The sequence below is a fragment of the Lepisma saccharinum genome, chromosome 20 (genome assembly GCF_977018435.1).
Source record: "Lepisma saccharinum chromosome 20, izLepSacc3.1, whole genome shotgun sequence".
Classification (NCBI taxonomy): Eukaryota; Metazoa; Arthropoda; class Insecta; order Zygentoma; family Lepismatidae; genus Lepisma; species Lepisma saccharinum.
The window spans coordinates 56,733,164-56,754,721 of NC_139248.1; the positions used below are offsets into that span (position 1 = coordinate 56,733,164).

Consider the following 21,558-nt stretch of genomic DNA (forward strand, 5'->3'; position numbering starts at 1 on the left):
GAGATGTCGCCACGTCGCAAGGACCAGTCCGCGACATTGTACGGAAGCGTCTGCACGAGTCCAGGACAAATCTACAGAACAAGGCTGAGGCGAAAGTGAAGCAGATGACAGGTTCGGGCATCAAACGAAGGCGGTTGAACAGACCACGCAAACGAGCACGAAAGACGACGACGACGAGGTTGGTCGGACCAAGAAGAAGAAGAAGAACAGCACGCAACACAAAAAGGAAGACGTCAACGACGAGGAAGCGAAGGACAGCCAACGTAGTGCACCGTCGTCGTCGCGGCCACAACCGAAGAACCTTCACGGACCTATTCTCCGCACCCTAGTATAGGGAGAGACTAGAACGTTATAAAGGCACTGAAACCAAGACGAAGATTCCAGTCGAAGAGTTTGTGCTACCCGACGTGGATCTCGCGAGCGAGCGAGCGCAATGACCATGGAGGGAATGTTACCGGAAATGGATATATTCGAGGAACCATGTCTCCAGACGGCGATTACAGGGAACTTCCAGGAAATATGTCACCCCATCTCGTCGATGGACAATGCGACCGTTTATCAGTTTCTCAGCAAGGGACCAAGCAATTCCTACAGATGGTTACCAACAACACGTCTTGGTGTTACGTGTCGGATGACTAAACCGGATGGAACGTTGTTGACATACAACGCAGCCGAAACAAAGAAGTGGGGTGTGGTGAACAATGTGGAACACTCGCTCTTCAGTCAAATTAGCGTCTACCTGAACAACACGTTGGTGACAGGTTCTAGCACCAATTACCCCTATAAGTCGTATCTCACCAACGTGGTCAACTTTGGAAAGGATGCTCTGCACACTCACCTTACGTCGAGTGGTTTCTACCTGGACACAAATAACGAACCCAACACGACCACCAACGAAGGATTCAAGAAGCGTTGGGAATTGTTCCAAGGTGGGAGCGCCAACGATGCCGACACGAGCGAAATCCAGAATGAGGTGGAACTGATTTCGAGACTCAACGTGGACTTTTTCAATCAGGAGCGGTACCTTCTGAATGACGTGGACATGAAGGTGGTGCTGACCAAGGCGAAGAATGAATTCTACATTTGGGGAGAAGGTGCGACCTCGCCGGTGACAATCCAAATCCTGAAAGCAGCTCTCTACGTGAACCACTTCACGATCAGCCCATCGTTCCTGGTGGCGCACAGCATGGCGTTACAGAAGAGCAACGCAAAATACTTCTTCAAGCGTTCGGAGCTGAAAACCTTCACTGTTCCTTCGGGCGGAAAGTCGCTGACATTGAACAACATCACCAACGGAACGATACCGACCTTCCTGCTCTTCACAATGGTGCCCAACAACGCGTTCGTGGGGACTCCCAACACGAACCCGTTCCACCTGACGCCGGAGTCCCTCAACTACTTTGCACTCTACGTCAGAGAACAGCTCGTTCAGACTGCACCGTTGGAAATGGATTTCGAGCGTGGAGCGATCACCCGAGGCTACGAGACACTCTTCACTGGAACGAACATCCATCACTCCGACAAAGGTCATATGATCACCAGGGAGATGTTTGCAAACGGTTACTTTATGCTGTGTTACCTACTGACACCGGATCTCGCCGACGACAACAGCTGTAGAAGTCTTCCGGAAAAGGGTGAACTCCGCATCGAGGCACGATTCAAGAACCCTCTCAGCAGGGCGATGACGTGTCTGATCTACCTGCTCTACGACGCATCGGTGGAAATTACAAAAGACAGACGTGTCATCTTTAACCACGACGGGTAGTCCACCAAAGATCGCTGAGAAGAAGAAGAAGAAGAATTATAAAACAGTGTTCACTGCCCACATGTGAACTATTTGGACGATGAACACGACCCAGATCCATGATGCCCTCGCTGGAAACCACGCAACCCGGGCTGCTTTCCAAGGGGTGTATCCGAGCGACATGTTGGCCGACGTCGTCGTCGTGAAGAAACCTGCAGTGTTCGTGGCCAACACCGACCCATACGGCAAAGAGGGTCAACATTGGGTCGCCATACACGTGGACGCCCAGGGTTACGGACGGTACTTTGATTCCTACGGGATCGAACCTATCCGACCCTCCTTTCGTCGCTTTTTGGACCGCAATTGCATCCGGTGGGGGAGCAACTCTCGACAACTGCAGGGCTTCCTCAGCACGGTGTGCGGACAGTACTGTTGCGTGTACCTGCATCATGCATGTCTGTCAACGTCGGAATATCCGTTTTACTCGCATTTCACCGATTGTTTCACGCAAAATGATCGGGAAGTAGTGCGCCTGTTTAACCGCTATTTCCGATCACCCTGCAGAGCGTCGCCACTGCAGACACGTTGCAACCAGATCTGCCGCCCACGGTACAACAGCCACAAACGCACCCCTCCTCCTTGTTGTTGCAGCAGCAGGAAATGACGTCGAACAGCGAGTTCCATAAGTACAGAGAGCGAGACGTGGATGTGGCAGAGAGTCGAGCGGAGGATGTCGGAGACGGACGTGCGAAGAAGAGGAAGAGGTTCAGCTATGATGGAGCAGAAGGTGGCTGTGGTAGAGAGCGGGAAAGCACCAGAAGAAAAAGACAACGATTTCCAAACCACATCACGTTCCCACCCTCCGAACATCGAGTACCTGCACCGCGACGCATTGGTGGAAATTACAAAAGACAGACGTATCATCATGAACAACAATTGGTAACAAAAACAGATACTCTGTCTCACCCTCCCCCCTCCTTGTTGTTTCAGTAGCAGCAGATGTCGTCGTCGTCGTCGAGCAGTGAGTCTGGTGACGCAACCCCATCGATGACGTGGCGGCGGCGGCGGCGCTGGCGGCGGGAGCGGCAGTCACATAAGTACAGAGAGCGAGACGTGGATGTGGCAGAGGGTCGAGCGGAGAGGGAGGATGTCGGAGACGGAAGTGCGAAGAAGAGGTTCAGCAATGCTGACAGCGGAGAGCGGCGACAGCAGGGGGAGAGCACCAGAAGAAGAAGAAGACAACGATTTCGCCTACATCCAAGGGACCAAAAAGAGCAGCAGAGTACGTTCCGACGGTGGAGACGGTCTGTTCCTGCTACCCAGCATCGAGTATCTCACTCCGTCGCACACCAAATGCATCCTGATCGGTTATCGACGTGTTTTCGGTGGCGGCAGGGAAGCAGGATGCGTTCCTTGCGTGTTCCTTCGATCTCACCATCTGGACATCGCCGTCGAGTGGAATGTGTTCCGAAAATTCCTAGCGCTCGATCCCGCCCCTATGGCGCGATACTTCAAGACGGGCGAGAGGTACAGCTTCGACCTGAAACCGGACATCGCCGGTGAAGAAGAAGAAGAAGGCGAGGTTGCAGATCAGGAGAAGTGTATGGCCATCGGTACCATGACGTTGTTCTCCAAACACCATCTCATGCTGATCGTGGGTGATAGGAAGATCCACTGGAACGAAGCTGAATTCTACCGTTATCTGAGCATCAGACGACTTCTGTCGGCATACATGACCTTCTACGACCATCTCCACGAACATGTCTCAGCTTGCGTGCAACGGCACGCCGAGGACGACAAGCTAACCAGGGTACTTCCCCCTCCCCCTCCACGTCGCTCCATACTTCAACGTTTCCACAACGACCTTCTGCGCATCGTGCGTGCGCAGCTGCAGAAACCATAAATATAGTGAAATCTAGAAGTTCGTCGCCCAGTGTGTGACTGCAGCAGCATGGAGAAGGTCGTTTTCGCCGTTGACGAGAGCCTGGAAGTGTCCGTGGTGGACAAACAGGATGCCACTTCGGTCGTCTTTCGCAAGGATGAGTCCACGGTGATCCTCGACACGGACAAGTACATCGAGCTCGTGAAGACTCTGTCACCGATATTGCATCTTTTCCACGAACGTCATCTGGATTGTTCTCGTCGCAGAAGCGTCAAGTTCGTCATCACCTCCACGTTCCGAGTGGTCGTCAAAGACTGCATGAGTGACTTTGTGGTGATCCTCCAGGATGAGCACGGAAGCGTTGTGATGAGTGCCGCACAATGGGAAGAATTTCTGGAGCTGTATCATCCCATCATGAAGGCTTACTTCCGACGCTGGCATGCGCAGTGACAGAACCTACCAACACCTACTACTACTGACGACATGGACACCCCTTAACTACTTATGTCGATGGTGATGCAGAACATGCCTTCTACCACTACTACTTGTGGCACCCCTTAACTACTTATGTCGATGGTGATGCAGAACGTGCCTACTACCACTACTACTACTAATACTGCTGCTGCTAATGATGATGATGATGATTTCTTATTTTGTATGCTTTTGTGTGTTTTTAACCAAATAAAATGATTTGTTCACATATATCCGTTGTGTTTCATTTCAACGCATCCCTTCCAGAAGCACGGAGAGAGCGAAAGCGAGGGAACCCCCCTGCGCGCGCGGCGGCCAAAGGCCGTCCAATGGCGCCAAAGGCGCCATTGGACGCCACTTTGCGTGATTCTCTCTCTCTCTCTCTCTCCTAACCGTAGCATAGTAGACTAGGAGGTCGACTGGAGAGAGAGAAAGAGCGAGAGAGATGGCTCAGACGCCTCTCTCTCTCTCTCTCTCTCTTTCTCTCCTAGCCGTAGCATAGTAGACTAGGTCGACTGGAGAGAAGAAAGAGCGAGAGATATGGCTCCGACGCCTCTCTCTCTCTCTCTCTCTCTCTCTCTTTCCTACCAGGTCGGACTCTCTGCGCTAACCACTACACATCCACGAGGTGGTCGACCCACCGGCTTGCTTTGCGAAAGAGCGAAATGGCTCGAAGGAGAGCAAAAACACGACATCTGGCGGGTAGCAGCGCTGTCGCTCCCCCACTCCTCCCGAGCGACAGCTGGCCTAGTCATCGACACCGCCGCCGCTGAAAGTCATTTCTCCCGCGCGGAGGGAAAAACTACATCTGGTGTTCTTTACCTAGGGCTGCAACACTGTCGGGTTTTCGCCACACGTGCGAATTGTTTTTACTCACCCCACACGTTCCTGCTGCCGGTTGCCGATTTGGGGGAGATGCCCTCCACGATAAATGAACCTCTTGCAGAGATCTTTAAATGCATAAAAGGACGGCATACGCTAATCTTTGCCTCATTTGTACTTTTAAAACGTGTGCGTGAAAAGTTTTAGTATTATCAAGATGCAGCATCAACATTCGCCCGATGTGGTTTCCCTCGTAAGTACCATTCCTCTCTCTTTTTTTCTCTATCTCTCTCATCCTTGGTTCGACACTCGTAGCATATATATATATATATATATACACACTTGTGTTAGCGCCGACCCTTATGGCGAAGTGGTTAGAGTCGGACGCCTCAGTAGGTGTCACACAAATACGTTAGTTTTGCCGAACCTTGTGGCGGAGTGGTTAGCACATGCCAGCCGGGGAGACGACCTGGATTCGAATCTTCTCCTTACACACGCATAAGTTAGTTTTGCCGCCGACCCCTGTGGCGAAGTGGTTAGCATACGCCAGAGGGGGAAAACGACCTGGATTCGAATCTTCTCTTTACACACGCATAAGTTAGTTTTGCCGACCCTTGTGGCGAAGTGGTTAGCACACGCCAGCCGGGGGGAACGACATAGATTCGAATCTCAGCATGGATAGACTCAGTGCGAATTTTCTCACCAAACAAAATAGTGTACATATACACAGCTATTCAAACTCTAGTTTGAGGTAAACAAACAAACACGCACAGCGTTCAGGGAAAAATCTTTTCTTTATTTAGTTTTGCACACACGTTCTACATTCTACGGTACTTATACATATCATACGCACTTCACTTAGTGTAGTAGGACCTTATGGGTTCTCCACACACACACACACACACTTGCAAGAAAATGAAAAGAAATAAAACACTTCTATTTGGGGGCACGACTTTATAGTCCCCCTCTCTCGATTTGCTACATTCTGTAATAGTGTAGTAGGACCTTATGGGTTCAGCAAACAAAAACAAAAAACACTTCTATTTTGGGGGGCAGGGCCACCAGTTCTGAATATCCTTAGAGAATAACTACATTCTGTATTTAGCGGTGAGAGACTTATCTGCTCCCGCGAAGTTCTGCTTCTTGAATAGTTTATACAAATCATACGCACTTCGCATTGTATAGTAGGACCTTATAGGTTCCTCGTTCACAACTCTTGCAAAAAACATTTCTATTTTGGGACACGACTTCTGTAGTAACTGCATAGTCTGGTACAGGGCCACAAGTCCTTGAATATCCTTCTCGATTGATTGGGCTTTTGTCTCCAATGCTAGGATCAGGTTCTCGATCCCTCCTTCTTTCCTTGTCAGAGCTTCCAAATAGTACGCAGACTCGTCAATCTCATTCTCACCACACCTTTCTCCCATCACGTGGATTCTTTTGCATGGTAGACAGTAGTCCCCGGGAAACAAAACTGGTGGCGATGTCTGCAAAGAAAACAATACACACTTGTAAATACAAAACATATTTCCTACTTCTTTTTTACTACATTTACCTATATTTTTTACAGATTATCACCCGGGAAATTCTAGAAATAGAAACGGTTGAAGTAGGAGGGCGGGTCGTACGGAGGACCAGATGCGTTGTAGAAAGGGAGGGGAACGTGTATTACGTCCCACCCGATCACCCTTTGGTTCAGGGTGACGTCAACCTATTCATGGGCTGCCGTTTAGAACCCCAAGAACCCCAACGACGGCAGTATAGACCTCCCACACCTCACCCGCATGCACCGACACCCCCTTCCCCCAACCCGTCCTACAACTACTCCCCTCCACCTCCTAGAAACAACCCCTCACCCCCGGACAGCTTGGCGGAGGAAGAGGAGGCCGTATTTCAACCCGTTGACGGTCTCCTAGTCCCTGATTTTGATGACCTACTACCTTACTACCCCCAACAGTAGTAACCTATACCCTTCTTCCTACCTTCTTCCTACCTTCTCCCTCTATCCTTCATTTCCCCTTCTTTTCATCTACACGCTTACTTCTTCAAACAGAACCTCCCCGTAAGTACTTTTTTTATTTATTTTATTTTTTACTAACGACAGGATCAAGAAAGTGTGGGGCGTTACCCCCACACCCCCTATACGCCTTCATGGCGTGGTGCTATGCACAGGGGAACACTTTACCTTTTTACCTAACGACATATAAGTGTTATTATTTATTTGTACTCACCATCTTGTATTACTCGTTGAACAATTCTGATGCTAGCAGCGGGGCGTCCTCTCCTTCTACTTCCGCTATCACTTTCAACTCGTCCTTCCTTCGTCTTCTTCTTCGTCTACTGTAGCTCTCGCCGGCGTCGCTGCACTCGTTCTCGGCTGTGTCGCTGTCTCTGTCGACCTCGTCACGATCCTGTAGCCAGTTAGACAATGTTTCACTTAGTTGCACTTTCTTTCTTTGCGGTCTCTCTCCGGCACGTATCTGTCTTCGCACCCTCCAGAGACTGTACATTAATTCGTCCAGCGGTAAACCCTCCCCCGGATTCATTGCTATCGGCTTCACCAGATTACGGTTCGGATGTGTGGTATTCAATAGCAAATCCCCTAATGTGTGCTGCTCGGTAAGGCGCCCGTGGAACAGACTAGCAAATCCCAACATTTTCGACATAACATAGGATGCTTCCAGATTTGCTGTTTCCGCAGCAGCGGTCAGCATATCCATCCTTGCCGTGTTTACTATGTACATATTTTGAAACGAACCATATCTAGCAACGCCATGTCCCTCCATTTTACCCTGAAGAAACATTTCCAGAGTGGAAACGCGATTTCCGAACGGAACTGCAACACCATCTCTTTCCCCCATCGTTGGCACCTCTTTCTCCACAATATACTGGACATTACATTCATCCATACACCAAAGCTGGCGACCAAACTTTACATTTACTCTCTCCTCACAAAGACATTTTCCCTTCTCACCTATCGCGCTCGCTTCGTAGATATACAGAGGACCACACTCCTCCCCCTTCGTCTGCAAATCTCTGATCACAGACATATCCCTAGTCAGAAAACTAAAGTGAAAATATGACGGGTGATATTTGTGTAACACAAACGATTCACACATTTCATACCCACCGCCGCCGCCACCTTTCTTTGACGAAGTACTCACAGCTACCTTGCAACGAGCTGTTGGGGTGGTCCTACGAGGGACATACATCATATCCACATCCCCTTCCCTACATTCTACACTCGTTAATAACTCCCCATCAATACTAGCGGACTCCACATCTACACAGAAACGTATCCACGGACGCGCACAATTCATCTCTCTCTTAGAAGAAAACAGCAACGATGAAGCCGCAACAGCCTACAACGAAAACAGAAATACTCTGCGTTACACAACTTCCTTCTTGAATCTACATTCACGTCCGTCGTCAAAGGCAAAACAATCTGTACAATCACGAGTACTTTTATAACTAAACTCCCCGCAATAAACACAGAAAAAATCATCTGACAACCTCGTCCGCAACCCACCAGGCATAAACAAAAACTTACCTTCGCGACGGAGCACATACATTCTATACTCGCTACAGTTCACATTCACACAGTAGTAACGAGCATACCCGTAATCTGGGAAATCAACCACTTGAACGTCTTTACAGTATGGACAGTGAATTGAACGACTACTTTTTACAGTCCCCAGATACAACGACATCACAACCCACAAATCTCTTTCGGTAATGCGTAAGACAGACAGTATACACACCTCAGACTCAGCAGCAGCAGCAGCAGAAAAAAACTTCTCCACTCTCAGAGACAGACACATCGAACTCGTCGATGTCAAACATATTTATACCAACAAGCCGTGGGAGACTCCTCCACACACACAAACACCGCATTGGTCACAACCACAACACCTGCACTCCCCCACAGAGAGAGATATATATTTGATCCACACAGCTGCGATCCCCCACAGAGCAAAAAATTCGATCTGGTCAGATGCCAACGCTCGCCACAGAGATGTATATTTGAACTGGTCACATGCCGCCAAAGCTACCCCCACAGAGAGACATTCGAACCGAGCATCCGCCAGATGTCAACGAACCCCCCACAGAGAGATCAATTTCATCACGTCCACATATCACGCAGAGCAAAAAATTCAATACTCACAGATGTCGACGCTCCCACGCAGAGCCTAAAAATATTGAACCGAACATCCGCCAGATGTCAACGAACCCCCCACAGAGTATTATCTTTCATCACGTCCACATATCACGCAGAGCAAAAAATTCAATACTCACAGATGTCGACGCTCCCACGCAGAGCCTAAAAATATTCTATCCACACAGCTGCCGACACCACCTGCACTCCCCCACAGAGCATGCGCACGCATTCACCCCCCACAAACACACCGCTACTATATAAACCACAAAACACGCACACACCAAGCACAGATCAGCAACGACAACACAACCAGAGACATCACCCAGTACAATCGATGACGTCACCAATCACCTATAGAAACAATCGATCAATCAATCTATATTATTATCAATAATATTAACAACTATAATAAGGTTTAACAATACAACAATCTACAAACATATCATTTACATCAATCAATCACTATATTATTAGGACACCCACAAAACCTCCTTATTTGGAAAAAATATAAATAAATATGACACCTGTCAATCAATCAATCACTATCTTAGGTTAACAACACCCACATACCCTTACATACAACTCCTTATTTGGAAACACCCCCACCCACACCTAATTTAAAAAAATCGATTTTCACCCAAAAAAAAATGTATTGATCACTTATCGATTATTGGAAATCGATTAAGGTAATCGATACTGATTGGTTATCGTGCTATGGCCCCCCCTTAACTACTTCATCTGATAACAACTGAAAAAACGGCGCGAGTATTTGTGTGCGGTACCTCTCTGAATTTATTGTGTCTTCAAAAAATATAGGCCCTATTATTCTTTTGGCACTTACAGCACACCACACACCAATTTTTGCATCGTGTAACGGAACTTCGTGTATTATTCGGGGATTTTCAGTGCTCCAGTATCTATTGTTCTGTGAACAAACATGACCACGCAAGTGAAACCATGCCTCATCCGAAAAAATTATTAACTGTGGATCAACAATACCATCTACAATATTCTGCAAAACCCAATTACAGAAATTTACTCTACTTACGTTGTCAGGGGGCCGTAATTCTTGCACTATAGAAACTCTGTACGGTTTTAATTTTAGTAGCTTAGTGGCTGTATATGCTGATGATTTTGACACGCCCATCTCCTGTGAAACACGGCTTAGAGGTTTGTTTGGAGAACGTTCTAACGCTGCACCAATTTCATCGAGTTTTGCTTCGGTTAGAATCCGTCGTTTTTGCTTAGGTGTTTTAAAATTTAACGATCCAGTTTCTCGTAATTTAAGGACAAGACGTCTAACCGTATCTCTATGTGGAGGTGAAACGCCTGGGAATTTCTGTACAAATTGCCTACACACGTCTCGACACGAGTCTGTTTTCACGTAAGTGTCATACATAAAAATTCTTTGTTCTAGCGTGAACCTTGCGGCTGGCATTCCAATCGTCTGACTGACACAACACACATACACACTGCAATAACACAAACAAGTAACGGCAAGTAACCAAGAATAACACTCTTACGCACAGTACGAAATTAACACGCTCTTGGTTTACATCTGCCTGCCACTATATTCACAGCTCTGTAGTCGCGAAGGAACAAAAAACTTGAGCTAGGAGATTTCGGATTGCAAGGAAGCTCACGAACACCATTAGCTTTTAACGGTTCGTCTGCAGCGTAATCTTGATACAGTGTTGCACATTCGAAACCTCCAAACGATCCCCATCGACACAAAACTATTTCAAGGATATAAACTTAAGCAGGACGTTACTGGTCAAAAGTATGATTAAAATGTTTTACAGAGTATTATCTGTGGCTCTTAATATAATTTCTAAAGCGTATTTATTTGTGTATATAAGGGTGGAACTTGGAAGAATTATAGAAGAACTTTTGCGTGTTATAACACAGGTTAGTGCTCGTTTTGCAAGATGTCCACAAAAATAAGCGGGCATTACAGGCCTCAAATGTCGGCATCTCCGTCAGCGCCGCCCGCCACGTTTCTCCCGATCTCTCGGCTGCAGATCGAAATGGACGCACTGTAGTACCGTGCGTCCATTTCGATCTGCAGCCGAGAGATCGGGAGAAACGTGGCGGGCGTCGCTGACGGAGATGCCGACATTTGCGGCCTGAAATGCCCGCTTATTTTTATGGACATATGCAGACATTTATATAAATATTGCAAAACGAGCACTAACCTGTGTTATAAGAGTATGGTTTTAATTTTAGTAGCTTAGTGACTGTATGTGCCGATGATTTTGACACGCCCACCTCTTGTGAAACACGGCGTAGAGGTTTGTTTGGAGAACGTTCTAACGCTGCACCAATATCATCGAGTTTTGCTTCGGTTAGAATCCGTCGTTTTTGCTTAATTGTTTTAAAATTTAACGATACAGTTTCTCGTAATTTAAGGACAAGATGTCTAACCGTATCTCTGTGTGGAGTTGAAACGCATGGGAATTTCTGTACAAATTACCTACACACGTCTCGACACGAGTTTGTTTTCACGTAGGTACGTGTCATACATAAAAAATCTTTGTTCTAACGTGAATCTTGCGGCTGGCATTCCAATCGTCTCACTGACACGTCACACATACACACTACAATAACACAAACAAGTAACTGCAAGTAACCAAGAATAACACTCTTGCGCACAGTACGAAATTAACACGCTCTTGGTTTACATTGCTCGCCACTATATTTACAACTCTGTCTTCATCTAGTCGCGAAGGAACAAACAAACTCGAGCTCGGATATTTCGGATTGCAAGGAAGCTCACGAAAACCATTCACTTTTATCGGTTTCGTCTGCAGTGTAATCCTGATACAGTGTTGCACATTCGAAACCTCCAAACGATTCCCATCGCCACAAAACTCTTTCAAGGATATAAACTTAAGCAGGACGTTACTGATCAAAACCATGATTAAAATGCTTTTTTATCTGTGGCTCTTAACATCGTTTCTATAGCGTATTTATTTGTGCGTATAAGAGCAGAACTTGCATGAATTACAGAAGAACTTTTGCGTGTTATAACACAGGTTAGTGATCGTTTTGCAATATTTATATAAATGTCTGCATATGTCTATAAAAATAAGCGGGCATTACAGGCCGCAAATGTCGGCTTCTCCGTCAGCGCCGCCCGCCACGCTTCTCCTGATCTCTCGGCTGAAGATCGAAATGGACGCACGGTACTACTACTACTACTACTACTACTTATGTGTTTTTTTTAAATTACATAGCCTACATTTGTCATTTCCATATTCTGAATATCTATATACAATTTGCATAACTGTATACCTACTTAATATTAATTCATACAAGACAAAAAGCTGTTTTTTATAGTTACATAATCTAGTAAGCTCAAATTTAACCCTACTTCAAAAAATAATAATGCTAGTTGCTGTAATTCACGGCCTGTAAAAACAGAAAACAATAATTTTTGTTATAAAATATCTCTACAATTTCACCATTCGAATTACATTAACTCTTTCCAGAAATCTTGTCCCCCCCTGCTGCCCCCCCCCATACCCTTGCGGTCGCCCTTGGTAAGACACAGGCCAAGGTCCTCAAGGTCGAAGAAGTAGAAAAGTAACGTGAAATTAGAAAAAATGAAAAACAATTAAGTCAAGACTTAACAATGTTGCCCTCCTGTCACCGTCAAGTATGACTACTAAAAACTGCACGCACCAGAATTAAGTAGAGGAAAATAACCAAACCCGGACCCCACTCCCTAAGCCGGACCCCCTTCCTGTTTCCGTAAGTAGGTGCTGCCGCGTGGTGGCAATGGGCGAAACACGTCAAGAATAACGCAAAGATTGTGTAGGGAAGATATCAGCAGTAACGAGCAAGTATCAGGTGCTGTAGTCCGCCATGACTTGTTTTTTGTAAATGAAAGTTTGTACATCGGTGCACAAAAGTGGTAATTTTGCTAATTAAGAGAGAGGTAAGTAGCAATCTTGTTACAATTTAGACACTAGTAAGTATTGTACCTTGAAATTATGATAATGGTTTGTTTGAAGATACGTGTGGTTTCATCCACGAGTAAAGTGCCCTAAGTAGGACCCCTCAGTGAATGCCTAACATTACAATTGTAATTAAAACAAAGGGTCGTTGCTCGTTAGTAAAGTCCTTTTACATAGATATTGTTTCAGATGTTCAAGGGAAAAGGCAATGCAGGTGGGAGAAGGTGGGATGTCCAACAAATGGAAAGGGCGATTGACGCAGTTAGGATATTGGTAGTCTATATTATATTACTTTTGGACATCTATATTCTTTATGCAAGCTCAATAAATGTAATTCATTTACTACATATCATATATATTTACATTTCTTTGCGTCTTTTCCAATTTTTGGAACTTTTTAAAGGAGGGGTCCGACTTTGGCCACTTTTTCTCCGTTCTTACTTTTCGTCCCTTTTTACAGAAATGCTTACTGGCAAAGCATCACGCCCTTTAAGGTGGATTAAGTTACTCAAAACGTTAGCAAACATATCAAAGAATCCATTTTATTAAATTTCTAATAGAAATAATATGCCATAATGACACCAGGGATGAAAAACAAAACGGGGTTCCTACTTTGGTAATCTTCCTCTACGCAATTTTCCTACCAGTGTATTAATATTGCATCTGAACTGTATGTGAGTCATCAAATATTTCCTTACTCATGATTACAATCGAGAACTTACAAGTTTGGTGGCGGCAGAGGAATAAAGATTATTACCTACACCCCGAAAATGGTCGTTAATACATGTATCTTAATTTTTGTTATTTATTGTCGCTTTTCTTCCACTTTTGTCTAATCGCGACGATGGAGATGAATGAACTGAAGGAGAACCCACAAAGAACAGCATGTCAACACCGGAAATTTCAGGTTCTGCCACCACTGAATTTGTATATTGGGAGACAAGCATAATATTCTGTAACTGACATAGCATTATAGACAGGCCGTGATAGAGAGAGAGAGTGATTCCTAAGAATTGCTGTTCATTTCACAGTCTCCTCCTGCCCCCTTTTTAAGTAACAAATGCTTTTACATATTCTAATATGACTTTGAAAATTCCAGAATTTTGTCTCAGTCTGTCCCTGGTTTAGAGTCTATCAAGAAACACTTATAAAATACCATTAAGCCTTGTTTCCATGATATGAAAACTCGATAGTGTGACCAAGGCAGAAATTTATTTTATTATAAAACATAAACTAAACATTGACAAGGGAAGGCCACCTGCTAGAATGTTCCAGAACAACTTTCTAATAGTCTGGAGGGGAGTAATTTTTGTGTTTTGTACCTTGTTTCATTTGTACATGGTACAGAGTCTGAAGAAGATCTTGCTAGAAGGTTGAAACGTTACGTTTAGTTTATGTTTTATAATAAAATAAATTTCTGCCTTGGTCAACATATTGATTTTTTCAAGAAACACTTCTTAAACGCTATACTTCCCATGTTTCATTTGCATCCGTACACATCAAAGTGGACTATTCAGTTTTCAGTAGTTTTAAAAACTGCCAAGAGATGGCACACCAGCTGTCAATGATTCTACATTTGAATTCCTGCCTGAATGTGGGAAGCATTTAGATCAAGTACCTCACCAACAACAGGTAATCATTATTTTTCCTCGTCATTGCAATTAGTAACAAGTGTAAAGCCAACAACACTAAATAAGAAAAGAAATAAAAGCTTATATCTTTTATCAAGCAATACGAAAATCGGGTCATTTCTAACAATTTTAATTTTTTATCTCAAAACATGTTCATAATGGCGGACACGGTTATGTTGAGTAAACAATATTTAATTAGTTTGTGTCGCCTTTTTAAGTACAAGGAAGGTACACTGTAAAAGAAATCGATACATTGCATTTTTTGTTGCCAAAAAACTACCTTAGCAAAACAGAATGCTTTGTTGTTTGATAGGACGTTAACGAGAGAATGTTTTGTTTTGTTGTACAAAGAACATTCTTGACTGAAAAGTTTTAAAAAAGTATAACTCCATTAAGCCTTGTTTCCATGATATGAAAAACTAAATATGCTGACCAAGGCAGTAATTTATTTTATTAAAAACATAAACTAAACGTAACGTTTCAACCTTCTAGCAAGGTCTTCTTCAGACTCTGTATCAAGTACAAATGTAAGTTACATTTACGTTTTTAATAAAACAAATTACTGCCTTGGTCAGCATATATAATTTTCCAAAAAAGTATTTATACTTTACTCCTTTATTTTTTTTAGATAGCAAATGCTCCATTGAACCTCGTGCGTTTATGAGCTTGGTTCGGGCAATGCAAATACGAGAGGTAAAATTAGCAGACGTTCGTAACTAAAATTTGAAAAACGATAATTGTACAGCATGGTTGTCATTCTACTTGGATTTGGGTCAGTAGCGTGCCATGCGGGGACCGATGGTGCACAAACTGCGACCCAGTTTCCCTAAATGTTGTAAACGTCAAGAACAAAGAAAGATATTAAGTATAGGATTGAATGCCCCCCCCCACAAAATCTAATATATATATATATATATATATATATATATATATGTGTGTGTGTGTGTGTGTGTGTGTGTGTGTGTGTGTGTGTGTGTGTGTGTGTGTGTGTGTGTCTATGTACATACAGGGAGGTTATTTCAGTCGTTCACCGCCAGCGTGTCAGCCGTTCGGCGGGCTCTTCATGCAACAGGTCCCGGCAAATTGCGTTCAGGAAGTCCGTAACAGAAACCGCTTGTTTTGTAATGTTTCCACTTTTCACAATTACAGTTACAATTACAATTGAAATAAGCACGTACCTTGTCGCAAGGATGCTGTGTGTGTGTGGAAAAGGTGTCCTCCCAAATACAAATATTTCTGGCACCTTATTTCTGACAGAAAATCTTAGATTAGACATCGTTACTTTATCGTCAGTTGTCAGAAAGGGAAGACAGCATCCCGGCGCATAAAGCAAACCGAAAGCGTAAAATGATATTTAAAAGTAATAATAATGATGATCACTAACCTCCTGTGTTATAAGAGATGTTGAAAATGACCTCCTTTAACAGCAATACAACACGTTTCTTAGGTTCAAGAGATCCTGTCTATCGTAATTCCCTGACCACTTTTCTGCAAGAATTCGTTTTCACGTAATTATCGTACATAAAAACTCTCTGTTCAAGACTATATTTGTTTAACGACATAACTAATGAATGAATAACAATTAACACACAATAAAGCACTGGCCATGAGTAGCACATTACAATAACACAGTATAAGCAACACGTGTACTGATAAACGCAAACAGAAGTGAACATGAACGTACACTGACGTCTGGTAGCCGACAGTATTGCTAACCATTTTTCGGCAATGTCCCTACAGACGTAGTCAAAATGTCCCTACAACTGACCAAATGTCCCTACGCCAAGTAAAGCGACTAAAAAAATTATCACCTCATGAGCATGCAAAACAGAAGATAAAATATACACATTTACTTACCAAATCTTTCTGCTCGGTGCTTCCACAATTAATGAAGGAGCGAATTTACATTTGCCTATCCTAACTTAACCTAACCGTACCTGGAAGCGGCCCCGGCGCCTACCCAGCGTCGAATAATATGGGTACCTGGGGGAAACCCTGGGGGGTAAAGGCGGTCAGGGGCGTGATGCTGATCACATCACCCCCCCTCACGACCGGATCAAGAAAGTGTGGGGCGTTACCCTCACACCCCCTATACGCCTTCATGGCGTGGTGCTATGCACAGGGGAACACTTTACCTTTTTTGTACCTGAATGGTTCGTGGGGCTATCCGTCAATGGTTTGTTGGGCTACCCGTTTTTCGAGCCCAAATTTTAACTATGTTTGCCTTGCCTAACCTAACTTAACCTAACCTTACCGAGAATGCTCAGTGGGGCTATTCCTGAATGGTTTTGCGGTAATTGTGATTACGAACCGATAAAAAATATTTTTTTCGTAGCACTTTAACATCATCGAAGACGCCATTTTAGTATCCTGTAATTTTATGATTGATGTAATGTTGCCAAATTTACCTGTAATCAAATCAGTTCTTCTACATCGTGATTGTCGCTGTCACATGTAAGCACGTTCTTTGGGCAATATACTGAAATGAATAAGTTTATTAATTAGCCCTCCTGCACACTCCACCTAACAATCTGTATAACATTAACAACTTTTTTACTGTTCTCTTCCGCTATTCTTACACAATCCATGCTCTCCAAGTATGAAATCAACAGTGTGGCAACGCTGTAGACAGCGTAACTAATTGTAATTTGTTCATATCAACAAATATGGCTACCATACTTGTATACGGAGAATCATTGCGAGAATTGAAATGCTTATTTTACAACTTCTACACGTTAATTAACATTTTTTCCCCCTCACCCCAACATGTTAACTTGAGATAAATCATCACGAATAATTATTTCGTGAGTATAAGACGTAGCATAGAAATTACAGAAGGGTCCGGTATTGTAAATTCTTGCCTTAATGAATAATAGGGGTGTGCGGGACAGAATTTTTTGGGTCGGGACGGGATCGGGACGGTAATTTTTTTAAATCCCGACATTCGGGACTGAAAAATTTGCAATTTCCCGACCAAGTCGGAAAATTTTCGGGACGGGAAATGTTCGAAATTTCCCGAAGCACTGGAAATCTCGAATTTTACAAGTCATTTTCACTTTAAGTTATTGTTTTTGCATTTCTAGAATAAAAACTTACAATTTTCGATAAGTTCCAGAAACTTACAAGGCAGAAAACGTCGAGAATTAACGACTTTTTAAAGTAAAGGATCCCGCACACACCTAATGAATAACGTTGAGTCGTTTACTGTTGATTATGTTATTTGAAGTCATACATGCTGCTGCTGTGCAGAGATAGATGTTGGTTGGTGATGCTGTATTTCCTGCAGTCTTTAACAATTCTGGTCCCATTTTATTTCCCTTTTTTGTTTTTGTATCACTTAACATTGAAAATATTCTTTCCGTTTCCGCTTTAGAATGTGGCAATGTTAGCACTATTTTCGCGAGAGTGGAAATATTTTCAAAAAGGAACTTGCCTTGAAAGTTTTTGACAACCGATAACATGTTCCAAAATTCTGATGGAGATTTGTTAGTTAGTTCTTTTTTCTCCTCTTCGCTAAAGTATCCAGATAAACTAATTCATAAAATGTCATTTACCAAGATTGAAAAAAGTACCTACGTTTTCCCTCATTTGGCAAAATCTGTCCCTACGTTCCTACGCGGGCGAAATTTAGTGAAAAGTCCCTATGCTTAGGGACATGTCCCTACGGTTGGCATCACTGCCGACACGTGCAGTATGAATCGCCCTCTCGCGGCTGACAACTCACCCAACCCCCGATAAGCTGCCGGCGCTGTCGCGACAACTGAGGATAAAGTAGCGATGTCTAATCTAAGATTTTCTGTCAGAAATAAGGTGCCAGAAATATTTGTATTTGGGAGGACACCTTTTCCACACACACACAGCATCCTTGCGACAAGGTACGTGCTTATTTCAATTGTAATTGTAACTGTAATTGTGAAAAGTGGAAACATTACAAAACAAGCGGTTTCTGTTACGGACTTCCTGTAATGCAATTTGCCGGGACCTGTTGCATGAAGAGTCCGCTGAACGGCCGTCACTCTGGCGGTGAACGACTGAAATAACCTCCCTGTATATATAGCCTATATACGTTAAAACACCATTAAGCCTTTTTTCCATGATATGAAAAACTCAATATGCTGACCAAGGCAGTAATTTATTTTATTATAAAACATAAACTAAACGTAACGTTTCAACCTTCTAGCAAGGTCGTCTTCAGACTCTGTACCAAGTACAAATGTAACAAATGTTTATGTTTTATAATAAAATAAATTTCTGCCTTGGTCAGCATATTGAGTTTTCCTATATACGTGTGTGGGAGAGAGAGAGAGAGAGAGAGAGAGAGAGAGAAGAGTGTATGTATTTAAAGGCACAACCTTCTCGTTGTCTTTCATATCTCCCTCTAACGCAAATTCTTAACATCTAAATTTCTGTAATCCCGATTCCACAGCCCTCTAAAATAACCTGAAGCTTTTGAAACGGTTCGCGTGTGTTTTTGATAATTTTATTTCTGGCACTGACCAACAGCTCGGTTCTTTCACGTTGAGGATCTTTAAAGTGCAGCGTAGAAGCTACTAACTCGCCCACGTGTGGCTAAAGCGGGAATTGACTGGCTCTAACAATACGCCGCTGGGGTCAACGCCGCTTCCGGAGCCACAGCCATAACAATAGGAGACCGCGATCTACGCAGAACTTGCAGGCGACAACACAAGCATATGCTATAGCCTGAAATGAAGGATCTAATGTGCAGGGGCGGCTTATAAGCCGGGCTGGGGAAGGGCCCCCTTGATTAGCGCCAAAATCTTACTTTTGATTGAAAATTATAGTCTAAATCGGCGGAGGGAGGGGGGAGTTCTCCGCAAAGCTGCAACTTACAATAATAATAATAATAATTTCCCTTTTAAAACGGCCTAACTACGGTACGTTTAACGTCTCTTACAGTGTCCGTGCGTTCTAAGCCTTTAGACTCGAACTTTAGGGCGCGTGCTGGTTCCAGTTTCCTGGGGGGAGGCGCAACAACTTTCCTCCTAAGATTTCGGCCTGTGTATGGGACCGGTGGCTATTCACCATCTTGGGGAACTTGTTGAGCTACCAATGACTAGCGTAACCCGATCATGGAAAACATACAACAACGACTTGGGGTTCGTCGTGCTGACCACACGTCACCCCGTAACCTGTTGGATGATGTCCCACCTCGGCAGCTGGGAGTGAGGTCAGCAGTAGGTAGGTTAGCCCTCTGTTGTACAGTGCCGAACGCTTCTGGGTTGTAACGATATCTTGAATGAGATTGTTACAACCCAGCAGTGTTCGTGACTGTACGTACAACATGCATTCGGGCCGGCCCTGCTTAAAACTAGCCTATATTACGACGTATTGCCGACTAGCATCAGATTTTGTAGTCAAGTTCTCTGATCCATCAGTGTATACCTAACAGCCAGCGCTGAACATAGGAATGTATTCAGAAATATTGAGCGTTGGGGGAAATTCCATGACTACCAATTTCAGCTCGAAAACAGCATCCAGAAAATGTAGTTGTTTTTTCTTACCATAAATGTGTTTACATTTAACCGTGCAATGGTCATTGTCATTCTCTTATTTACTCATTTCTAATTTTTTCCAGGGCTGTGCAAAAGGCAATGTCCGCTTGAGAACAACACGAGAGCGCCATGTCAGACGAAAGCGGTCCTTGCGTAGTGTGCACTGCGCATGCGCATCACAAGTGCAGCGGTTGTAAGCAAGTCTTCTACTGCAGCAGAGAACACCAGAAGCAGGATTGGAGGAGCCACAAGAACATGTGCAGGTCTTTCGAGGTGAGTTCCTTGCGTTGTTTTCTAGCGCTAGAAACAGCAACGAGACAAATAGAATCTCGGCCTAGTCTTGGATTTGAACACGCATTCAAGACAACAACAAAATTACGTAAGTCTGTTCCAGGAGTCTGTGGAGCGTCTCGAGTCACTGCTTGCGCAGAGGACTTGTTTTCGTTCGTTCGCTCCAGAGATTCCTGGGGAGAGACTCAAGGGCGAACTCAGAACATTTTCTCGGGGGGGGGGGCAGAGTCATACAATGTATTATTATTATTGCTAATATTATTATCATCATTATTATTATTGCTATTATTATCATTTTTGTTGTTGTTATTATTACTACTACTACTATTTTTAATTACATACCTTTGTGATTTACATATTGTGTTTATATATACTACAGATAATCAATGTAAAAATAGACTGTATTCTTAAATGTAACCCTACTTAAAAAAAATAATAACAATCACAATAATAATAATAATTGCTATAACTATATAAAACAATATTTTTGTCATAAAATATCGCTACAATTTCACCATTCGAATTCCATTAAGTTTTTCCAGTAATCTCAGGGAGGGGGGTTATTATGATTATAACCCCAATTGATCATGTGTGATTTATAGATATATTTATTTATTTATTTATTTATTCATTTATTTGCTTCTTGTTTTGGATGGCGAAGTTAAGGCACAAGCCTTTTCTTACACTTAACCATCTCTACTTCACATTGTACAAATTTAGTTGGAATATCTAACAGTTTGCGAAATATAAAACATCAAAATACCAAAGAAAATAAAAAAAAAACACAAAAAGGGGAAAAAAAAGAAAAAAGACAAAACACAAAAATACACATATATGCTGTAAGAAACGTAAAAAATGCACGTACAGCATGAACACACAACACAACAAAAATACTTAAAATACAGAAAAGTCGTTCGGTGTTTGTTCTACAAATTTAGATCAAGAAAGGTTTCATTTTATTGTCTTTCCTTGTTTTCAGTACTGGTAAGTTGCCTCCAGAAGATATGATCCGTAATATATTCCTCGTCCAACATGTATATATATATATATATACACAAATGAAGAATAAGGAGGCCCAATTAGCGA

At 43.4% G+C, this 21,558-nt stretch overlaps 3 protein-coding genes across 4 annotated transcripts in view; 2 read left to right on the forward strand and 1 right to left on the reverse strand.

Moving 5' to 3' along the window:
- LOC146003281 (SET domain-containing protein SmydA-8-like) overlaps nucleotides 1–21,558 on the forward strand; it is an 84,568-nt gene that overhangs the window by 13,272 nt on the left and 49,738 nt on the right. For both annotated transcript variants that reach the window (XM_083141508.1, XM_083141506.1), the window contains exon 2: nucleotides 20,265–20,454. In XM_083141508.1, coding sequence (XP_082997634.1) covers nucleotides 20,311–20,454 — 144 coding nt within the window. In that variant the 5' untranslated portion in view covers nucleotides 20,265–20,310. The remainder of the gene's footprint in view (nucleotides 1–20,264; nucleotides 20,455–21,558) is intronic.
- Nucleotides 434–1,765, forward strand: LOC146003480 (uncharacterized protein F54H12.2-like). Its single transcript, XM_083141771.1, has one exon. It carries the CDS (start codon nucleotides 434–436, stop codon nucleotides 1,763–1,765), a length of 1,332 nt encoding a protein of 443 aa, XP_082997897.1.
- LOC146003638 (uncharacterized) lies at nucleotides 5,932–8,160 on the reverse strand. The gene is made up of 2 exons (XM_083141961.1): nucleotides 7,151–8,160; nucleotides 5,932–6,406 (listed from the first exon to the last, which is right to left on the reverse strand). Exon 1 carries the CDS (start codon nucleotides 8,132–8,134, stop codon nucleotides 7,160–7,162), a length of 975 nt encoding a protein of 324 aa, XP_082998087.1. The 5' UTR covers nucleotides 8,135–8,160; the 3' UTR covers nucleotides 5,932–6,406; nucleotides 7,151–7,159.